The sequence below is a fragment of the Capsicum annuum genome, unplaced genomic scaffold (assembly GCF_002878395.1).
Source record: "Capsicum annuum cultivar UCD-10X-F1 unplaced genomic scaffold, UCD10Xv1.1 ctg996, whole genome shotgun sequence".
Taxonomy (NCBI): Eukaryota; Viridiplantae; Streptophyta; class Magnoliopsida; order Solanales; family Solanaceae; genus Capsicum; species Capsicum annuum.
Genome location: NW_025896054.1, coordinates 2,098,605 through 2,121,402, shown reverse-complemented (window position 1 = coordinate 2,121,402; position 22,798 = coordinate 2,098,605). Strand labels below are relative to the sequence as shown.

Sequence of the window (22,798 nt, the reverse complement as noted above, 5' to 3'; positions counted from 1 at the left end):
GAGGCGATAATTCAAATATCAAAGAAAACTATAATTAAAAATATATTAATGAATATGGTTTGATCAATTGGTCTACGTATTAAAAACTAAACTAAAATTATATAGAAAATTTTTCCCTAAATAAATTCTTTTGAGGACTACATTGTGAATGTTAATGTGTTAAGACTTGAGAAGAGAGATCTTCTATTTATAGAGATACAAAATCAAAGAAGAAACCTAATAGGAAAAAGATCTTTTCCAATAAGGAAGCCTTTAAGAAAGAAGAAACCTAATAGGAAAAAGATTTTTCCCAACAAGGGAAAAAATTTTCACCAGAAAGGTAATTCTAATTATGATAGAAAATCATGTAAAGTAGGAAATTAATGGCAAATCTTAACAAATCTCTCCTTAGCCTGAATTTCTAACAAATCAATCTTGATCTTATTCTTTACATAACTTTCATATATCAGTGTTGCTTGGCATACTTAAAAATTGAAGAAGAAACCTAATAAGAAAGAGATCTTTTCCAACAAGAAAACTTTTTTCCATTAGAAAGGTAATTCTAGTTATGGTAGAAAATCAGGTAAAGTGAAAAATTCAAGACAAATTTTAATAAATCTCTCTTTGGCCTGAATTTTCTGGTAAATCAATCTTGATGTTCTTCTTCAGATAATTTTCATATATTATTGCTATTTGGCATGTTTAAAAATTAAAGCTTTATTTGGGTTAAAAGTTTATGTGTCTTTTCGGGTTAAAAATATTGGAGCCCTTTGCAGAATTAAAAGTGAGCTTTATTTTTAAAGATGTGATAGTAGAATTGGAAAATTGTTGAAAATATGTTTGAAATTTCTTCTTCACATACAAAAATCTTCATTATCATCAAATTGGTTGGATTTTGATTTGAAACTGCTTTGAACTTGTTTTTAATCTCGTTTCACCACACCATTGAACCACAAGCTCTGATACCACTTGTTCGGTTCAAAGTTGACGGGGTGTCATGCGAAGCTAATATTTTATAAATCATATAGGCAATAATTCTGATAACAAAAAAAATTATAATAAAAATATATTATTGAATATGTTTTGCCCAATTGGTTTACATCTTAAAAACTAAATCAAAATAATAAAATTTATTTGAGAAAATCTCATCCTAAACAAACTTTTTGAGAACTATACTGTGGATGTTATTGTATTATGACTTAAGAAAAGAGATATTCTATTTGTAGAAATACAAAATCAAAGAGATATTTTTCAACAAGTAAACCTTTAAGAAAGACGAAACCTAATAGAAAAGAGATCTTTTCTAATAAGAAATTTTTTTTCCATTATAAAGGTAATTCTAATTATGTCAAAAAATCAATCCATCTCAAAATTTTGAGATATGAGGAAGAATGAAAATCACAACACCAATAGTAACATTAATAGTGACAACAACAGCATTAACAACAGAATACAATTACTTAATTAATAGTGGAACTAGAGTCACTACTTTGAAGCCTGCTCCTGTGCTATTTGCTCGAAAAGGCTTCCATCGTAGACAGCTCTGACGGTTTCTTTGGTCAATGTGCCATTATTACTTTTTCCTAAATCATATAAAGACTTCCAATCTACAAAAGCATTTGCCCTACACATATAAAGATTTGAGTTGAAAAATAAAAGGGAAACAATTTCACCAAAATGGAAATAAGGATAATTAATGTACTTCTGATCCATTGGTCCACTATACATATTAAATCCTAAATTAATATATATATATATATATATTATGTCTCCTTTTACATAAGAAATATATTATATTGAGATTATTTTTTAAAATTACATTACCCTCAAATATGGAGTAAGAGTAACACTATACATTTGACATAACACATGGTAATTAAATGGTTTTATAGTAAATTAACTATTGCCTAAATTTGTGAAGATTACTTAAAAAAAATTATCAAAAAAGAATATTTCAATTAATTCAAAGTTAGATGCTCTTAATTAATTAAATATAACAATGGAATAAGAATTTGTTGATATTTCAAGGATTAAAAACGGTAATTTTCACATGAAATATTGACAACAATATACAAAAACACTATATATTGACTAGTAATCTTTGTGTTCAAATTTATATGATATATTTGCATTTGAGTTAGTCCTAAAACTTTTTTTTATTATCATTTCATAAGTTATATGTCTAGTCAAGCAACCCCACAAAATTTCGAATTGAAGGACAAGAAACAGGGAAAGAGAGGATATATACCATCCATAGTAGTCCTTTCGTTCTCTGTTAGTCTTGAGCAGTTCTTTCACTTCGTTGTAGGTTAAGGAATCTGGATTTTGATTTGCATGCTTCTTAAAGATCTCCTCAAACTTCTCTGGCACAAACCTTCAAAAATATCAAGTCGATAAAATTTAGTACATGACTGGACCATGTGTAACGTTCTGCATAATCACTTTGGTTCATAAATAGGAGCCGGTTCAACATGTTACGTGTGTTCATTAATTTTTAGCCATATCTTTTTATAGGAAAAATTACATTTCAGAGATAAAATATAAATTCTTAATTATCGGGCATGATTAAGGTTTAAAATAATTACCTTACATGATTATTTGTTAGTTTTAGGGATTCTTTGTTAAATGGCATTTTCAAGTCTTCTTTTTAATTAAATAGACTATAAGTTTTTTTTTAAGGGAAATGACCCATTTTTTAGACAAATCTATTATCTATCCGATCGATATATAGACAGATTGATTGTCGATCCGACAAATCGATTATCGATTCGACAAATCGACTATTGTTCGATAAATCGATTATTGATCCGACCTATATATGGACAGATTGATTATCAATCCAGCAAATCGATTATCAATCCGACCCATAAATGGACAGATCGATTATCAATCCGACAAATGAGAAAATAGAAATAAGTCATTTTGCTAAGAGATAATACATCAAAAAACCCCTGAACTTGTCCCGACAACTTACTTTAACACTTAAACTTTATAGATAATTATTTACCCCCCTAAATCTTTTTGAAGTAATTATATACCACCTTAAAAAACAACATCACTCACTGCGGAGAGTGTATTACACTTGTGCCTCGTCAGCGCTACATCAACGCCACATCAGCGCCACATCAAAATTTATTTTTAAAAAAGTGACCCCACTAATTTATTTATAATACAATATTAAAAAAAAAATCCCCCCCCCCCCCCTTCCGCCTACCCTGCCCCTATTTTTTCTTCTTCAAGCCCCACACCCCCCCTTTATTCTTCCACCCCCACCCCCACCCCCACCCCCGGCAGTCTGCACCCCCACCCCAAAATTCATAATGATGAATTACGAAACAAAGCTTATCAAATTCAAACCAAACATCCAAAAAATTCAAACCAAACATCCAAATTTAGGTACGAAATTAAAATTTATGGATTAAATCAAACATCTAAATTTATCTTTATGGATTATGAATTATAAACATCCAACATCCAAATTTGTTTGTTTATTCAAATTAAAACTTGCACCAACAATCAAATTTTTTATACATATATTTTTTCTTGTAAAATTGATGAAATCTAATAAAAATGGAGATGGTGGATTTGAAGAAGGAGAAAGGGAATTGGGTGGGGGTGCGGGCTGCCAGGGGCGGGGGTGGGGGTGGGGTGGATTAGAGGTGAACGTGTAAGAAAAAAATAAAAGAAAGGGGTGTAGAGTGGGGGTAGTGGTGGAGGTGTAAGAAAAAAAAAAAAAAGAAGGGGGGGTGGGGGGTGGGGGGTCAGGGTGAGGGGTGGGTGGCTTTGGAGAAGAAAGGGTGTGATTTGGATATATAGGATAAGAAAGGGTGTAATTTGGATATATAGAAGAAGAAAGGGTGTGATTTGCATATATATATATATATATATATATATATATATATATATATATATATATTATAAAAGTGGGACCATTTGTTTTTTTAAATTAAATCACGCATTTTAAAAAAAAAAAATGCCACGTCAGATTTAGGATTTAAATTAATTCGTTTTAAAGATATTAAGGGAGTAAATAAACGCGTGTTAAGTTTAAGTGCTAAAATAAGTTGAAGTGACAAATTTAGGGGGGGTTTGGATGCATTATCTCAATAATTTACACTATGTATATAACCAATACTCTATGCATTGAATTTTCATCATTAACTTCTCTTCACTTCACTCAATTTTTCTGTTATTTTTCTCACAAAGCTTTCAATTTTTCAATATTAATTTTCATGGATTTCAATTTTTAGATTTTTTTTTTTGTGTTTGAATAGTTAAAAAAAAGTGGAGTCTTTTTTGTACTTTATTTATTGGGATTTCAAGATAAGACAGCCCACTGCTACTCCGATCAATAAGATGAAAAATCGACACTTTCATCACCGTCACCATGTTGCCGGTTCTACGCCGTCATTAGAACCACCACTTACTACCGATCAATTAATCCAACCAGAATGACCGAAGGAGGCAAAGATAGAGAGAAGGGCAGTTGGTGGTTGGAAAAGATAGTGGCGGTGTTCACGACGGAATCATCTCAATTTTCTGACCTCATATTCAATTGAATGTTTGAGACATACCTTAAACAATTTGACCATTTCTTGACCGTATGTAGTGTTTCTGCTTCATCTCAATTTTCTGAAAATTTAAAAAAAAAAGAGTATATAATTTAAAAATTGAATTGTATATTAGTGTTCATTTCACAGAGTGAATCTTGATGAATTATTTTAATAATTGGGTATTTGATCCAATTTTAGTGAGTTTGGTAATTGTATATAGGTGATTTAATTGTATTCGGTCTGATTTTCGTATGTTTTTGTATGTGGATATACATTGTATATTTTTTCATTTGAATATTTTTATATGCATATGAATGTATTGGATATATATTTTTTGATTTATATATGTATGCAAGTTTGTTCTATATTGGTATACACACACACATATATATATATTATGTGTTGGTTCATATATACATTATGCATATACATATGTGTATATATTTGCTCTGTATTTGAACTTATAATTATATATGCAAATGCATATACATATGCATATCTGTATATATGTATATACATATGCATATAAGTATATCTGTATCTATATACATATAGTGGCTTTTATATATGGTTTATTACAAACTCGAATGAGTATATCAACATATTAGGATCCTAATATACAAATGTTCAAGTGTTTAATTATATATGTATAATATTATACGTTTATACAATATAGTATTGATATACATATGCATATGTTTATTCAATACATAATATACATATGTTATACAAATGTGTTTGTTTTCAAAGTTATATTGTACACACATATAATATTATATATATACAATTAAACGAAGAAACATATACATTAGAATTATAAAATTCTAATGTGTTTGTATATACAATTTTAAATATACTTTTAGTTAAGATTCAGTTGTATAAAGTATAATTGATTTATATATATTTGTACTAAAAATGATCAATTATGGTAGGAGAATAAATAATCAGGCATGAAAAACGAATAACGATCAAATATGGAAGGAGAATAGTCGGTGTTTTCTGTCATATATAAGCTTAAATGATCAATTATAGAAGAAGAATATTGGAGATAGTTAGAGATAATACTGGCATTAATTAATTTCCTTTTTTTTCTAATTAACAATAATTATATTTGTATAAATAGGCTCAAAATACATTTGGTTACTAACTAATATCTATATAATGTAATTAGTAAAACTTAAAACATAAAATTAGTTAGAAGGGATCTAAGTTGTTTATATGTGAAGTTTTGCCAATTTTATATATGTATTAAAATATATATTCATTAAATAACTATTTAATTTGGATATAGGTTACGATAATTTAATTATTTACAAGGTAGGCGTGAATTTACCTCCCTTCAGAGTCATAAGCACCAGAATCACTGCCGTGAATGGCATATTTGATATTTTCTACCACAATGGGGAAGAGTAGAGATGGGCATTTTCCCTATATAACACAAACAAAACACTATATACATTAGTATCACATAAAATTCGAATTAGTATAAATCGTAATCAAATATGCATGAACAACTTGTGAGCCACTTTCAAAGCCCTAAGTTTATTTTGACAATTATTCTCTAAATTACTTTAGGAAATTTTCGGGGAAAAGGAAGTACTTCCTTCATTTACTTGGTCTCTATGCTAAAGATAGATTTTTCTTCTTTTTTTCCATTTTAATAAATTAAGATAAATTTATTATTTTCTTCTGGTACTACCTAGTAATCAAATTTAGATTTTTAAATTATAATTAGTAAAGTTACTTTAGTAAATAAATATACAATAATTTTTTAAGTTAAAAGGCTAAATTTATACGGGGAAAGTAAAGTGAGATTGATGGAGTATATATATTATTAGGAGATCGGAAAATTTAAAAGATTAGATTTCTTTTAAATTTCTTGAGATTTATTGCAGGATGTTCGAATGATTTCTTATATTTCAGGTTATGTGTAGGCCACAAAATTCGAAATGTTTTACATTTTTTGTTTTAGAATTTGAGAAAATTGAAATTTATGGTCCTTATATACAGATTATTATTTTAATATATGAAGTACAATTATCAATGAATACCAGAAAATAATTTTTACTCTTTTGCTTGCTGATTTTACCTCACCCCCACCACCAACATGTCACTCTCAGTCTCGGCCATAATTTCATATATTGTCACGGACGTTCCCCCACTATAACATAATTGAATCAGGAAATTATTTTTTGTGCATGAAAATAACTACTATATTTTAAACACTATGACAATAAAAGATGGAAGACTACCCACTATTACAGCTAGGGTGGGTGTTCGGTCGATTCGGTCTGATTGTTTAATATCGGTTCGCTTTATCGATTTTCGGATTGACAAAAATGACATCCATAACCAAAAATAAATTCGGTTTGGTTCGGCTTTTACAAATTCGATTTGGCTATTTTGGATTTTTATTTCAGTTTGAAATATTTAAAGTAGTTAGCTTCTCTTTTTCATTACTGAGCATTTAAATTGATGGATTTTTTTAGAAAATTATTTTTTTCAAACCTGTTTTTCATTTCCAAATATCAATAATTATAAATAACTCAACATGGATGAAATGAAATGAAATAATCATAAGCTTAACATAATACATAACGTCATTAATCATTACATATAATATAACCTTGCATAAATAGTCTACAAAACAACACAAAACTCATAAAAATAGTCCATGAAATAACATACTTTCTGCATAAATAGTCCATAAAACAGTCCAAAGTCACCAAAATAATCCATAAAATATTTGAGTCATTAAAACAATCCATATGCGAATTTGCTGTTAAATGTTAATTGTGAAAGTAAATTACTAAATATTATATATATATATATATATATATATATATATAACATAATATTATATTATATATATACATAATATAATATTATATTATATATATATATTATATATATAATAAAATATATATATTATTTATAAAATTTCGGCTTAAACCAATTTTTTTTAAAATTGAAAACCGAACCGAAAAATTGAAATTCTAAAATAACAAACCGAATCCAAATCGAAAAATCGAAACCAAAATTAAATTTCGTTTTGGTTTTTCGATTTTTTCGGTTTAAACCAAAATATGCCCACCCCTAATTACAACAAGATCAGTTTGATGGGCGGTTTATCGTTATGGTGAGTAGTTTTGATGACCTTTACTATTACCGTGAATAAAGTTAAATTACTCCCTCTGTTTTATATTAATTGACTTCTTTCTAAAATATTTATTTTAATTTAATTTTTTGTTTTATAAAATCAAGAAAATATTATTATGTTCTTCCGATACCACTCCTATCATTAATGACTAAAAAAAATGTATAATTTTAAATTTATATTTTCAAAGCATAATAAATAAGTATAATTTGGTAAAATAAACTCCTAATAAATTTTTTCTTAATGAATGTGTCAAGTCCATAGGGTCAACTAATATAAAACGAAGCGAGTACTTTAATGGAATATAAATAATTTTATTTTTTTGATTTACTTACTGTTATAATAATTAAAGTTTAGTGTCAGCTTTAATTTAATAGTCGCTTCGTTTTATTTTACTTTATTCTTATTGACTTGACATGTCTTACAAAAACATTAGTCAAAGATGTACCTTACTGAATTAGCCTTATTAACGAAGCTTTGGAACATTAAATTTTACTATTACTTCCTCCGTCCAACTTTAGTCATTCATTATTAACTTGATAAACATGTTAAAATTATTATTTTTAGTTCAAAATAAGTAAATTTTTGCTTTAATGCACACCTATTAAGAAATTTTTTTTGACATAAATTGTAATTTACTTTTCATCTTTACCCTTTTAGATATTATCATATTACTCTTGAAATTCTAGCCACATTAAAATAAAGTCAATTTAAGTCTCTTGAAACTCATAATCTAGAAAGGGTAAATAAAGGGTAAAATTAAAAGAAATTTTCAATATGTCTCTTGAAGAATGAACAATTCACTTATTTTGGACGTTGAAAAATAGCTCAAAAATTCACTTATTTTAAAATAGAGGCATTTATAAATAATAGGGGTATTTTTACTATATTACCATTGAAACATACTCCCTTCGTTTAAAAAAGAATGACCTACTTTTCTTTTTAGTCCGTTTAAAAAGGAATGACCCATTTCCTTTTTTGACAATACTTTAATTTCAATTTTTCATATAATATGTTTAAGACCACAAGATTAAAGGGCACTTTGGTACATTTGACACAACTTTAATCTAAGGCCACAAGATTCAAAAGTCTTATTTATTTTCTTAAACTTTGTGCCAAGTCAAAATAGGTCATTCTTTTTAAAACCGATGGAGTAATAAATTGAAAATCTTCAAGAATGTGCTAAGTGATAAATAGTAGTATTTAATAGTAAGGATAGAATAAAAAAAAAAAAAAATTTATTCATTGATTTTTCAAACTAGACTAGTGTGGACAAAGAAATCATTACTTTATATAGTTATTTTGTACAACGGTAGAAATGAAAAATATATACTCCCTCCTTTTTTTAGTCAAAACTTTTACCAATATTTTAAAATGTGTATCTTTATCAAATTGAAAAAAAGAAAAATTGTACTCCCTCCATTCACTCTTAATTGTAACTATTTTTTTTATTTGATTTTCATTTTTCACGTCATTTTGACAAATCAATTTTTTTTTTATATTTTACCCTTAACATTAATTACTTATTTTCTAAATCAATTTCTAATACCTATTACAAAACATCAACTAATAGGGGTAATATGATAAAGTCACTGCACCAATTATTATTTTCTTAATAAGTGTGTCATGTCGAAAAGTGACAAGTAAAAAAAATGAGGGGAGTCATTTATAGTACTTTTTATGCAGTTTTTGATTATATAAATTTTAATTTTAAAAAAATTAATCTAATATAATATAATTTTGAAATTTAGTCAAATTAACTCTTGAAAACGAAGAAAAAATATAAAAAGAAATTAAGAGAACGATAAAATACTTTTAATTTCATAAATTGAATAATTAAATTAAAATAGTTTTTAAAAATATTGTCAAATAAACGAACAGGTGGAGCGATATCAAAGTGGGTATTCCAAAATTACTATAATTTAAAAAACAAAAGATATTTCTTCCGTTTAAAAAAGAATGATCTAATTTGACTTGACACGAATTTTAAGAAAATAAAAAAAAAATTTGAATCTTGTGATCTTAAATTTAAGATATGTCAAATATACCAAAATGTCCTTCAATTTTATCGTCTTAAATATATCATGCAAAAATTTTAAATTAAAAAATTACTAAAAAAAAAAATGGATCATTATTTGTTTTTAAACGTAACTTTACTGTTCAGCGTGGCACCACCATACGTGTAATATAATTAAGGGATCCCCTCGAACAACTAGGCAAGTGCTTAATCTGATTTCTACGCCAAAAGAGAATTCTGCCTGACAAATTATATGAAGAATATTTTTTTATTCTTACCAAAATTATATTGTATGCCCTATGAATCCATATACAGATCAAAAAATACATAAAGACCACTTCTTTATATGGAAATTACCGGTCGAGTCTTGTGACTGAGAGTGAAATGAATGAGAACAGCAGCAAACATAGAACGGAAAATACCACGCCCCATCTTTCTAAAAGCTGAAACAATTATAAATCAGAAAATACTTAGGACAAGTCAAGAAGACGAAAGCATATATATTAGTGATAAAATAAAAGAAAAAAAATGTGAGCTCTACATTCATTTAGGAGAGAAAAGAAGGAAAAACCTTGGTACGTTTCTGAAGGGTAAATTATTCCATCATTATTGATATCAAAGAACATGACATGCTTTTCCAAAGGAGTGAGCTCATGATTATTTCCAATTTTTTCTGCATGTATGGGACGCAGATATATTATATATATAGTAGTTGTTCTAAATAGGACAAACAGATTCAGAAACTATATGATCATAATTCATAAAGGAGAGAAAATTTGATACGTACCCGCAGCTTGACTACAGCTGGTTGAGCTAGCCATGGCATCTATATCCAACGAAAAGAATATGAGAATTTGTAGAGAAGAATGTGCTATAAATAGAAAATGAAGGAAGAACATAAATTAAGATTACGTAAAATACTTTGTTTCTTATTCGCTGTCATACGTAAACTACTTTGTTTCTTATCCAATGTCAAATATATATTTCGGAGTTCTGATTAATTCAAATTTATCTCATATTAATTTTAATCACTTCTTGAAAAGGAATTCTGATTAATTTAAATTTATCCCATATTAATTTTAAAAGGGAAATCACTCCTTAAAAAAAATATTTTTGTTCTTGAAATTCAAATTCCAAATATTTTATCCATCTCATCACAATTCTCAATAATTATATAAGTATATTAACAAGCTTGTTGATTGAAATCGAGGATGAGATGTCCACTTGTTATGCACTTAATGATATATACTATAATAAGGTCAAAAAAGATAATTCCATTTTGGATCTTCGTTTACAAGTCATTAACTAACTTACGTGTTTAAGTTCTTTGTATCTACCTCTTGCTTCGGTGTCTAATGATAGCCAATAACTTTAATTTTAATTTGGGAAAATTAACTATATAAACTTATTAGATTAGTTATTACAAGTTATAGCAAAAATTTTAAGTTTTCAAATTATAACAACTTTCATTTAAAAAAAATACATAAAACGTTTTTTTTGTTTTGTTGAAAATACAAAAAAGTAATTAATGAAAAAGAAAAATTAAGATTTAATACAATTAATATACAATTTACCATCCTTAAATATAGTTAACCTTAATTACTGATATTTAACCATCTCAAATCCCTCTAATCGTTGTTTTTCCTTCTATTTTAATGCTTACATTAAGAGTTTCTATCTTCATACACTACCTTCCTCTTTGTACACGATGAATTTGTGGCGGTAAACAAAAAATCTTAATTTCAGCGTCTGCAAACAAATTGCTGAGCATTATAATTTCAAAGAAAAGAAAAAACAAGTATTTCATTTGATATCAAATATGAATTTTTGTTAATTTGCATTCAATCATGATAGCTCATGGAGGGACATGAGAGTCATCAGGTTTGTTAAATTTTCGTATGAAAATGGATATTATCCACTCGAAACAAATGTAAAGATTTTTTTTTTTGTGTTTTTCAATTCTCTATTGAAGAGGTTCCATCATCATACACTTTCTTCTTTTACCTACAAGATTATATTATTCCAGTAAATCAATTTCATAATTTCTTTTTATTTTATACAACTTCTAAGAATTTTTTTTGAAAGAAAAACAAACATAAGTTATTGTCGTGTTATAAAAATATGATTTTTGATAATTTGGATTCAATCATGGTACGTCATGAAAGGAGATGTGATTTGTAGGTATGTTAAATTATTTAGCAAATTCATATTTTGCAATCAAACGTATTTAAAGAATTAAATAATTTTTTTACGTGTTTCTTTAATTCTTATTGTTAAAATATTGAATTTTGTATAATATGGTGATGAAATACTCTTGAAAGATTAACTGTATTTGAAGTTGTGTATGTTTATGTGTTGCATGATAAAAGTAAGGATTAGTTGTTAAAATTTCTATAATATGATGAAAGTCCCTTGAAACAGTAACTTTAGATTCAATTGTGCATATCAAAAGTTTGTGTATTAAAGTTCTTGCATACTATATGTTTATATTCAATTACTGAAAGTTCTTGCATATAGTATGTTTAGATTCAATTGATTAAAATTCTTGCATACTGTATGTGTTGCATGTATGTTTATGGGTTGCATGATATGATTAAAATTTAATGTTTTGTGTTTTGTGTATTAAAGTTGATTGTGAATGTAGGTAAAAGCGTCAAAAAAATTGAATACAATTGTGAAGAATTTCAATTGGATGAAATACGATGCTCTCATGCTATGGCTTCTATTACGTATAGAAACCAACATGGCAAGAACTATTGCTCACCTTACTATAGCAATAAAAATTTCAGAGATGCTTATGCCATATCAATTAAACCTCTTCCTTATGAAAGTACATGAAAAATATCACGTAAAGTATCGGATGAAATTGTATTACCTCCGAATTCAAAAAGACCTCCCAAAAGATCATATTATGAAAGATGAAAAGCACCAAATGAAGAAAAGTGTAAATGATCAAAGGTTACGTGTAGTAACTGTCATCAAGAGGAACACAGTAAAAAGACATGCCACAAACATGCATCCTCTGCTTAAGATGGAATCTGTATTTCTTAATTTATTTTGATGTTAGAATATTTCTTGTTTTAAATTATTTATGTTTAATAAATTCTGGTGTTGAAATTTGTCCTATTTTTAATATTTTATGTCCATGAATATTGATTTATTATAATTTTTAATGATCAAATTCTGAAGAGTTAATGTTATTTTTGTTCACTGATAATGACTGTATATTTTGATTGAAATTGTTATATTATTTATTATGTTGGTTGACTTGTAATAAAAGTGTTTCACAATGATTTATGTACATGTTGATGTTGCTTGCTTAATAGCAAATAATAGCAAATGATATATATGAGTAGAAACAGTAAAATATATATGCAAAGACAACTAAAAGTATTTTCTCAGTTACTATATGCAATCCTAGATTATCCATTTGGAATATAACCACACTACCAATTTTTTTCAGAGAACATAAAATCATTTTTTTCATTATTCTTTTTTCAAACCAACAACATATATGAAATCATGTCACAATCTTTTCTTTTCAGGAGTGAGGATGACAAATATAAACAACACCATTTGTTTTCAACTCCAATCAAACATGCCACAACAACAACAACAAACCCAGTGTTTCTCGCAAAGTGAGGTTTGGGGAGGGTAAGATGTACGCAGTCCATATCGCTTGATCTACAACATTTTTTGTCCTTGCATATGCTTCTCCCATAACTCAGTCGAAAAGCAGAACAAACATGAAAGCTACAAACTAATGCCCACATATGGAAGCTTCAACAATTTTATCTTTCTTATTCAAAATAATAACATATAAAATATGTCAGTGTTGATTGTTAATAGAACTACAAAGGAAGGAAGAATGAGTTGAAAACTTTTATTGATAGTTGGTAAAAAGTTAAAAGATATTGCGTATGAATTCACCTAAACAGATACCGTAAAACGTGAAATTCTGTATAATAAAATTAAAATAAGGAAAAAAGAAGTTAAAAAAATAAAGAGATAAAAGACTTCTAATGGTAATTAAAGAAAGTAAAATATGAAAGAGTGTATAATTAAGTTAATTATTCAAGTTAATAAAAAGTATAAAATCAGTTCTTAACTTTAAAAAAATATATTTACCATATATAACTCCTTAAATTGTGAACAAATTTTGATATTTAATTATTAAAAAAATAAAAATATTAATACCTTAACTTGCCATAATTATCCAAGATCCTTAAATTGTAAACAAAATTTGATATTTAATTATTAAAAAAAATATTAATACCTTAACTTGCCATAATTATCCAAGATCTTTAATTAAGAGTGATAAATGTTTAGTGCTAAATATAAGAAAATAATATAAATATTAAATATTATAAATTTTTTGAAAATTTAATTAAAATATGCTTTTTTCCAAAAATTGTTATAGGTTGTAATTATCTCTTAGGTCTAGTAATTAATGAAAAGTTATGCTATAACTTGTAATTAACAATCCAAAAAGTATATTTGGGATAATTTTCACTTTTTTAATATTAATAATGGGCTTTACGACTTTTTAGAAGTTTTAGTTCATTCATTTTACTTTGTCTTCTTACTAAAAGTAGTTGTTTCAATTCATTTATTCAATTCATGAAATCAAGAAAATTAATCATTTTCTTCCAATACTACACCTATTATTAAGTAACTAGTGAAACGGGTCACGCTTTGCGCGATCGGATAATATTCAAATGTAAGAATGTGTTAAAATTCCTTTTAGTTTTTGAAATCTAAGTAGATTTAAATTTAATACATTAATTCATCACATTGTGTATAATACATTATTTACAACAAATTTCGTAATTTATTCCAAAATTCTAATCTTTAAAAAATTTAGGGTCTTCTAAGAATGCTTGATTTTATCCATTTCATTTATCAATACATGTATATCTAGGTACTGAATTGCAACTATCAATAGTTACAGTGAGAAAATAGGAAGTAATTAATAAATAATTGATAATCATAATTGAAGAATTGATTCTTACATTAGTTATATAGAAAATACAGTAAGCAAAAAGGAGGGAGAAAATAAGTTAAGTATACATTATTCTCCTGAACTTGTCGAGTTTTATACATGGTACACCTGAACTTTTACTAGTCCTAAATACCTCCTCCCCCCCCCCCCCCCCCCCCCCCCCCCCCCCCCGAACTTGTTCTTTTAGTACGTCGCGTGACCCCTTTTTGCTGAAAGTCCACTACGAGTAACACATGCACGGACACATGGAAAAAAATGCTGATGTGGCTGTCCACGTGGATAAATATCATCCACTTCCCTTATATTTATTCTATATTAAAAAATAAGCCTCTTTTATCCTTAATAATTCGATTTCTCTCTAAAAAAATTATATTTTTCAGTTTTCCTCTACTCCAAAATAGTGAATGATTGAATTTTCGTTGATCAAGTAAGCTATTATCTAAAGATTTATATTTTTTGGTGTGTGTTAAGAATATGAAATTATTTTTTTCTGGTTAGTGTGTCATAGTAGTTTCTGATTAGTGTTTCGATTAGGATTTTAAGGAGATCCACATGCACAAATACGTTTCTTAGTATAATTAACGGAGTAAGAAATTACAATTTAAGTTAGGGACGTACAAAAATCAAACCGATAAAAATGTTATTGATTTATCGTTATAGGGTTAATAATTTTTTATGATTTTATAAAAAAAATTATTGGGTTATTGATTTGATTTTGATTTTTTTTACTGGGTTATTGGGTAAACCGATAACCCAATAAGTTTATGCGAAGTTATTATTTTACACAATACATACATACATACATACATACATACATACATACATATATATATATATATATATATATATATATATATATATATATATATAAAAGTAGAATTTTGGTTGCAATTAAGATTCGGTTTCTTTTCATGTTAGTTACTACTTTTTTTTTAATTTATGAGTATTTTCTTATCGGTTAAATTGAAAATCAAATCAATAGAGACTAAAAATCATAATCAATATAACTACATTCTCTTTATTATAAGTATGTGTATTAGTTTCTTTAGTATTTGTTTTGTTATTATCTTTTAAAATATTTGTTTCGATATTTAGTACATTTCTTTAGTTACAATAACTCATATGGTATATATAATTAAGATTACGAAATTGAAGGAGTTTCATAAAAATGAAAACTAAAGTTTTAAACGGATGAAATTTTTTTGTAGATTAATAAATAAAATTTTTACAAAATTAATAAACGGATGAAAGTTTTATTTCATAAACTAATTAAGAGATAAACTGGAGTTTTACAAAATTAATAAATGGATGGAATTTTATTTTTAGATTGGAAGTAATGGAGGAAGAGGGATAATAAATAGTGAGAGGGATAATTGAATATTTTGAAAGAATTAAAGAAAAATATTTTTTTTTCATTTTTTAACCATTAAAAAGGCTAATTTGGCTGAAAAATCACTCCATCACGCGCGTGATGGAGTGTAAAACCCAAACATTTCACCACATCAGCAAAAAGGGCCACGCGACGTACTAAAAGAATAAGTTCGGGGATACTTAGGACTAGTAAAAGTTCAGGTTTGCCATGAATAAAACTCGACAAGTTCAGGGGGTAATGTATACTTCTCTCTAAAATATGAGAGCAAGAGATTGTTGATTTAAAAAATATCCTTTAATTTAAATTTGAATAGTTCATTTCAATTTTATATAAATATAGATTTATACCATTTGTCGTCTTCTTATTTTTTTTTTCTTTTGCGAAAACAACAATACCGCAAATAATAATTTAAGTTTCTTTAGTTTTTCTAGGAATTATACAACTTTATTTTGTTGTCAATTTTTTTTTTCAATTATTGTTTAAATAAAGTCTTTTCTTGAAGTTTTAAGATCTTTGATTTTTTTAAAATACTTCGACTGATAATCTTTTGTACCTTATTATCAATTTTATGAATTAGGATTGTATCTCACCAAAAATCAATAATAGCTCCAAGCATATAATTTTCAGTTTAGACCACTGCAAGAGCTATCACAATAAAAAATTGTAAGAATTCACAACTTAACATTTGAAATATGTGTGTATAATTATAGTCATGCAAAAAAGGATCAAAAAAGTAAAAGAAGACCCCCTTATCGTCTTATTCTAACCTTAATACTTCTTTAAAATACAACTTTAAAAAAAGTAAGAAAGTGTAATTAAAAGGTTTTAAAAATATTTTAATTCTTCAATAGAGCATATAATGAATCTTTTTCTGAATTTGCTCAATATTCTTTACTTTTTTTATCTTTCTTGACTTCCTTCTTCGTCCCTGCAAGCACAAACTAAGTATATATTTAAATGAAACTGTTAGTTACTTTAAACAACTTAAATGAAACTTCCAATCTTAAGCACCTAAAATCAGATTTTGTAACTTTTAAATGGCTATTTTTTAAAAAAATAAAATTAGAAGTATATTTTTTCAACTTATGTAACCTTAACTTGATAGTTATTTAGCACTTACATTTTATTGGTATTGAGTCCATCTAACACGATTTAATTTCAAAGATTAGTCAATTGATTCTCAAAAATAAATAGCATCACATAATTAACACGAAAGGAGTATAATTAAGAAAATTAAATGAAATATTCCTACCCAAGAATTATGTAAGATTTCATCAACCATGGTTCTTACTGCGAAAGCAATCATATATTGTCAATCATGGTTCTTAATTGTGAAAATAATTATATGGTGTGATAATTATCATTTTCTTTCTCACATTTATGTATATATACTCTGGTGAAGGAGAAAAAATCTGATAATCTTGAATAAAATTTATTAAATAAATCATGAATTTGTATAGAAAAATAGAGAAAATTTAGTTTCAAAGATTAGTAAATTGACTTTCAAAAATAAATAGCATCACATAATTAAAATGAAAGGAGTATAATTCAGAAAATGAAAAGAAATATTTTTGCCCAAAGATTATGTAAGACTTTATGAACCATCGTTCTTAGCTGTGAAAGCAATCATATCTTTGTCAACTACGGTTCTTAGCCGTTAAAATAATCATATGGTGTGATGATTATCATTTTCTTTCTCACCCTTATGTATACTATAACACTACAAGAAATACAGTTTTTTTGTGACGACTATCAGTGGCGACACAAACAGTTGCCACAAAAGTTAGGATTTATGTGGCGACATATAAAGGTTGCCACAAAAGGTATAAGATTTAGGGGCGACCGTTAAACTCGTCACTAATAGTGACATATTTAGTGACGATTATGCGTAGGTTGCCACAAATATGTAGTAATTTTTCTAATAAAATTTGGGTTAGTGGCTACCTACGAGTTGTCGCTACTATAAGTCTTTTGTGGCTTTTTAATTGCTGCTAAAGGGAGATTTGTTGTGACCATCTTTTTTGTCACCACTAATACATCTATTTTGTTATTCGTTCCACTTATATAGGTAAATTGAAATTTTTTCAGTGGTTATAATGAGGTGACATTATAGAGGGATCTGATTGGATATGTAGTTCCACAAATGATGTTTGAGAGTGTAAGATGTACGTAGATATTACTTTTATCTTTCCAGGGTAAAAAAGATATTTCTGATAAAACTCTCAGCTCGAGATATTTACAAGGTTAGTTACAAATAAAAATTATTTAAGCTAATAATAAAATATAAAATAATTAATGATATAAATTAAAAGCCCAAAAAGTTTAAAAAGTAAACCAAATCAAAAGTTAAAATTTTTATTTTGCGTTGTTTTTTCTTTAAAAAAATAAATTAAGTTATTTGTAAATATATTTTGGATATATATTTTATATATAGACAATCTAGAACCCCTTAAGCCCAATCTAGGGTTCCAAATTAAGAGCTCTAATTGAGACTCCAAAAATATCGAGAGACAGTTTTGTGGCGATGCCTCTGCCTATTGGAGTCGCGTCGGTTGCTGCTGCTCGTCTGTTTTTCTCTTTTTTAAGTAAAGTCCATTATTGTACTTTTATTTATTTTTCAAATAGACATAGAAAAAATTTAAATATTTTAAAAAATTTTGTGAAAGAATCTCAACTATGCACATCATAAATGAACCAAGATTAATTCAAAGCTTGATTTTTTGCTGGTTCAAGATATTGTTGATTCCCAATTTTGACCACCCGATACTCCTCTTAGGCTGCTATTTTTGTCAAAATTATTTAACTTTTAATATTAATATTCTTTGCGCATTATTTTAGTATCAAATAATTTCCGACAAGCCATGTTCATGATTTAAAAATGTACAAATTATTCTATTACTTTTTAGTATCATTTTTTACAATTTAGTAATTCAAATACGACATTTTACATAATTTTATCAATATTTATTAAATTATTTTTTTCACGTAAATGTGCGCACTCACAGTTTATAAATATATTGTCTGTTATTATTCTATTTACTATTATTGTTATTGTTGTTGTTATTATTATCGATAATTTTTATAATAATTTTGACGTAACATTAATTTATTTTAATAGAACGTTTCATTATTATTATGATTATTATTGTTATCATTATTATTACATTTATTAAACTAGCAGATACTTTAATTCAATTTTTCTTTCTTGTATTTAATTTTTAGCCAATATTTATTTCAATTGATATCAATTTTAGCCAAGATTAAATATCAACTTGGGTTCCTATTTAAATTTCAATTGGCATATTTTTAAATGCCTTAATCTCAATCGTTGATCAAAGTTGATCCAACGACTGAGTCTGAGATCAATTCAGCCATTTCTTTCCTTTTAAACAATAGTCAAAACCCTAAAATTATTTTTCCCACAATCAGCCGCATGAGCTCTCACTTTCTCTCTCATTGCCATCTCCGGTTGCCTGACGGATGGAGCACCACCAGTCCGCCTCCTCCCCTTCACCTCGTGTTGCCTCTGTTACTCCATTCTTCTTCTTCACTCGCAGATCCAAGCCAGGGCAGCTCAATCGAGCAAACCATCTGGCGGCCCCCGGCTGTTTCCTTCACCGCTCCATTCCAGATCAATAACCATCCCCCTTATTGAAGCCGACTCCGCCACTGCTTCATCCGAGCACGCCGCCGCCGCCCAATGCCAGAAGCAGCCGGCGGGAAAGCCATAGCTGCCACCGCTGCTCTGTTCTCTTCCCCACGCCGGAGAACACCATCCCACCAGCGAGATCTGGCCAGCGCTTTCATTTTCCCGCTACCCAATGAGAACAACACCAACAGCCGCTCCAGCCGGTGCAGGCGACCACCACTACGTCACCTGTTTTCTTCCTCTCCTTCTTTACACTGTCCAAGCGCCGCCGCTAATGGAATCCGCCGCCACCACCGCCGTTTCTGGCAATATCACCGGAAAATTCTAAAGTACATGATGGATTCACATTTTCAGGTTTGCTTGTGTGTTTAAATTTTTTTCAAGATCTCTTCTATTTCTTAAAATTATTGATAGATTCTTTGATTCGAAATTGATGAAATTGATCGCGAATTTTGAATTAATTCGTTCAATCTTGTTTGTGTTTATGTGTTTAGGTCGATATATGTGAAAATGCTCAGTTTTTATGAACATGCATTTAACCCTAGGTAGAAAGTTTGAATACTGATCTGTGTAAATTTTTGAGATATGTTTCTGTTTGCATGGACTGATAATCATGTTTGCAATTTGATTTGGACTCATATAGTGTTTGACAACCATTTGCCTTGCTTAATTTCAGCATTGACATATATCTTTACTCATATTTTGACAAATTATGCATTTTTGGGGATGTTTAGTGGTTTTCTTTCCTTCTTTATAACTGATTTGACCATAAAAGGTTAAATCAAATTTCAGCATTTATATATCTTTGTCTATTTTTCAGGTTAAGAAAAAATGGTATTGTTTATGTTAATTTGAAACGTTAAAGGAGTTGTTGCACAAAAATATTTAAAGAGTTTTTGCACAATATTAGTGACGATTTATTGTGTATTTGTCCTGTTTCTCTTGGCTAATTATCCACTTACTCTAGAAATATACTTCACACAACATAGCTGGTGAATTTCTAAAGAATAACATTTGCTTCTTCTTAGGTAGCAATTTCTTGTTGATTTCTTTCCTCATGTGGTGTTCTAGTTTTTCTAAAAAAAATACTAGACGACTTAAAACTATTCTAGCTGCTTCACTTTTTTATATGTTCCTATCCTAGCGTATTCAGATTTGGTTGTTTAACTGCTCCACTTTGAACTACAAGGAAATAGTTTGACAATTTTGTCTTTTGAGCTTAGTATTATGATTTGATGAAACTAGTTTGTGCATTCTGGAATTTTTAATGTATTCCGCAATATTTTAATTCAAAGACATTGTGGTCATCTCTTTTACAATCAACATTAAGATTTCTCAAATCATTTCCTGCATCTTAACAAGTTAGAATTGAAACTTCGCTTTATTTTTTATTTCGCTTTATTTTTTATTTCAGGGACTAGTAATTTCATGATGGGAGTTGTTAGCCATTAGAAGTTTGAAGATATTTTGTGATTTTTTTCTCATTTGTATATCACACTGATTTGTTACCCATTAAAAACTATATAATTCTCTTGTGGAGAAATATATTTTAATATTGTCTTTGTACCTTTAAGTACTATAGTTATATTATTGACAACGAATTCTCTTGTGGAGAAATATATTTTAATATTGTCTTTGTACCTTTAAGTACTATAGTTATATTATTGACAATGAAGCAGATAATATATAATTTATATCCCAAGATCGATTTTTTGAACTTTCTTTTGTGGCGCATTTGCTTGCTTTTTTGTGGCAAGTTTTGTCGCCACAGAATGTATGTTTTGTGGTGACTTACAGATGTCGTCACAAAAACTTTTAGCTACGGAAGTTTCCGTAATTGTTACATTGCTTATGTTGTCACTAAAAATAATTAGTGGCGATTTTTCAGACTTTAGCAGCGACATTAGTCGCCACAAAAAGTTATGTTGTAGTGTATATATGGTGACGGAGAAAAAATGTGTTAAGAGAAATATCATAAGATGTATATAGCCGAAGTGAAGGAATATCATAAGACGTCATAATTTACAAATTAATTTTTAAGGATTATGAAGATTAAAGAATAGGAGTTATAGATATTATTTAAATCATAAATTGAAGAGGTGTGAGTTATGAGTATTTATTTTTATCGAACACATTAAATATAAAAAGGAGAAAAAACTTAAATATTAGACGAAATCATCATTTTATATAATAATGATGATGTTAAAAAAGAAAAAAATAAATAGTATTCTTATTAATAGAAAGCTGTCCTATCATTTTCTTATGAGTTTGTTGTTACTGTTATTATATTAATAATATTGTAATTGTATTAACGTTATAATTGTTGAAATTCAAGGTGGGTTAATGGAATGAGAACGTGGAAATTCATTAAGACATTTAGTACTTAAGTAATTATTTAATCACATGAAAAAAATCTTAAAGTAGTCCGATAGTCACATATTAACCTCTCTTTTTTACTAACTTGTACATTAAAAAATGAATAATAATGTGAAATTAATATCATTAAAGGAAATAACATTAACATGTATAGTGATTTACTACAAGGAATATGAAAGATGTGTATAGGGGCTGATTATGACAGAAATGACTTGAGTTTTATTGCAAAAGGTTGAATGCTATATTTATTATAGAGGATTTAATTAATTTATAGGTAATTAGTAGTAGAAATTAATTAAAAATACAATAAAATCAAGGAAAATGCTCAAAAAAAAGGAGAAAAAGGATAAATTTAAATTGAGGTCATTGAGAGGTGCCACAACAGCCTCTAATGTCTCCTTTATTATTATATATAGATTACATAAAATAATAGTAGTAGCCAAATTTAGATTTTCAAAGTATAATTAATAAGGTTAGTTTAGTTCTCCATCTGCCCTACAATACTTGTTCATTATATTGACAGTAGATGTCCAACAAAACTTATACAGTTTGAAAAATCAATGAATAATTTACTTTTTTTCTACCAAATATATGTCATTTTATCATTTTGATACAATAAAAACTTGGAAACACTAAAAACGCTCCAAAACAGTCCACAATTTTAAAGCAAATTTGAGAACCCATTGAGAGCAA

The 22,798-nt window shown here is 27.7% G+C and overlaps 2 protein-coding genes across 2 annotated transcripts; one reads left to right on the top strand and one right to left on the bottom strand.

The window, feature by feature from the left end:
• Positions 1-1,371: 1,371 nt before the first annotated feature.
• On the bottom strand, positions 1,372-10,631 carry LOC124895784 (probable peroxygenase 5). The gene is made up of 6 exons (XM_047406210.1): positions 10,494-10,631; positions 10,278-10,379; positions 10,064-10,149; positions 5,866-5,960; positions 2,228-2,353; positions 1,372-1,603 (listed from the first exon to the last, which is right to left on the bottom strand). The coding sequence occupies exons 1-6, from the start codon at positions 10,603-10,605 to the stop codon at positions 1,465-1,467; spliced, it is 660 nt and encodes a 219-aa protein (XP_047262166.1). The 5' UTR covers positions 10,606-10,631; the 3' UTR covers positions 1,372-1,464.
• Positions 10,632-19,485: 8,854 nt separating this feature from the next.
• Positions 19,486-21,330, top strand: LOC124895790. The gene is made up of 2 exons (XM_047406215.1): positions 19,486-20,083; positions 21,144-21,330. Exons 1-2 carry the CDS (start codon positions 19,781-19,783, stop codon positions 21,159-21,161), a joined length of 321 nt encoding a protein of 106 aa, XP_047262171.1. The 5' UTR covers positions 19,486-19,780; the 3' UTR covers positions 21,162-21,330.
• Positions 21,331-22,798: the final 1,468 nt, after the last annotated feature.

Bases quoted from the DNA above. Each gene is read 5' to 3' on its own strand.
- LOC124895784 (XM_047406210.1), bottom strand. From the start codon at position 10,605: ATGTTCTTCCTTCATTTTCTATTTATAGCACATTCTTCTCTACAAATT. The intron at 5,961-10,063 runs GTAATTTCCATA...TGTGTTATATAG, and splicing joins TCAGTCACAAGACTCGACCG to GGAAAATGCCCATCTCTACT. The intron at 1,604-2,227 runs GTATATATCCTC...TTATATGTGTAG, and splicing joins CGAAAGGACTACTATGGATG to GGCAAATGCTTTTGTAGATT.
- LOC124895790 (XM_047406215.1), top strand. From the start codon at position 19,781: ATGCCAGAAGCAGCCGGCGGGAAAGCCATAGCTGCCACCGCTGCTCTG.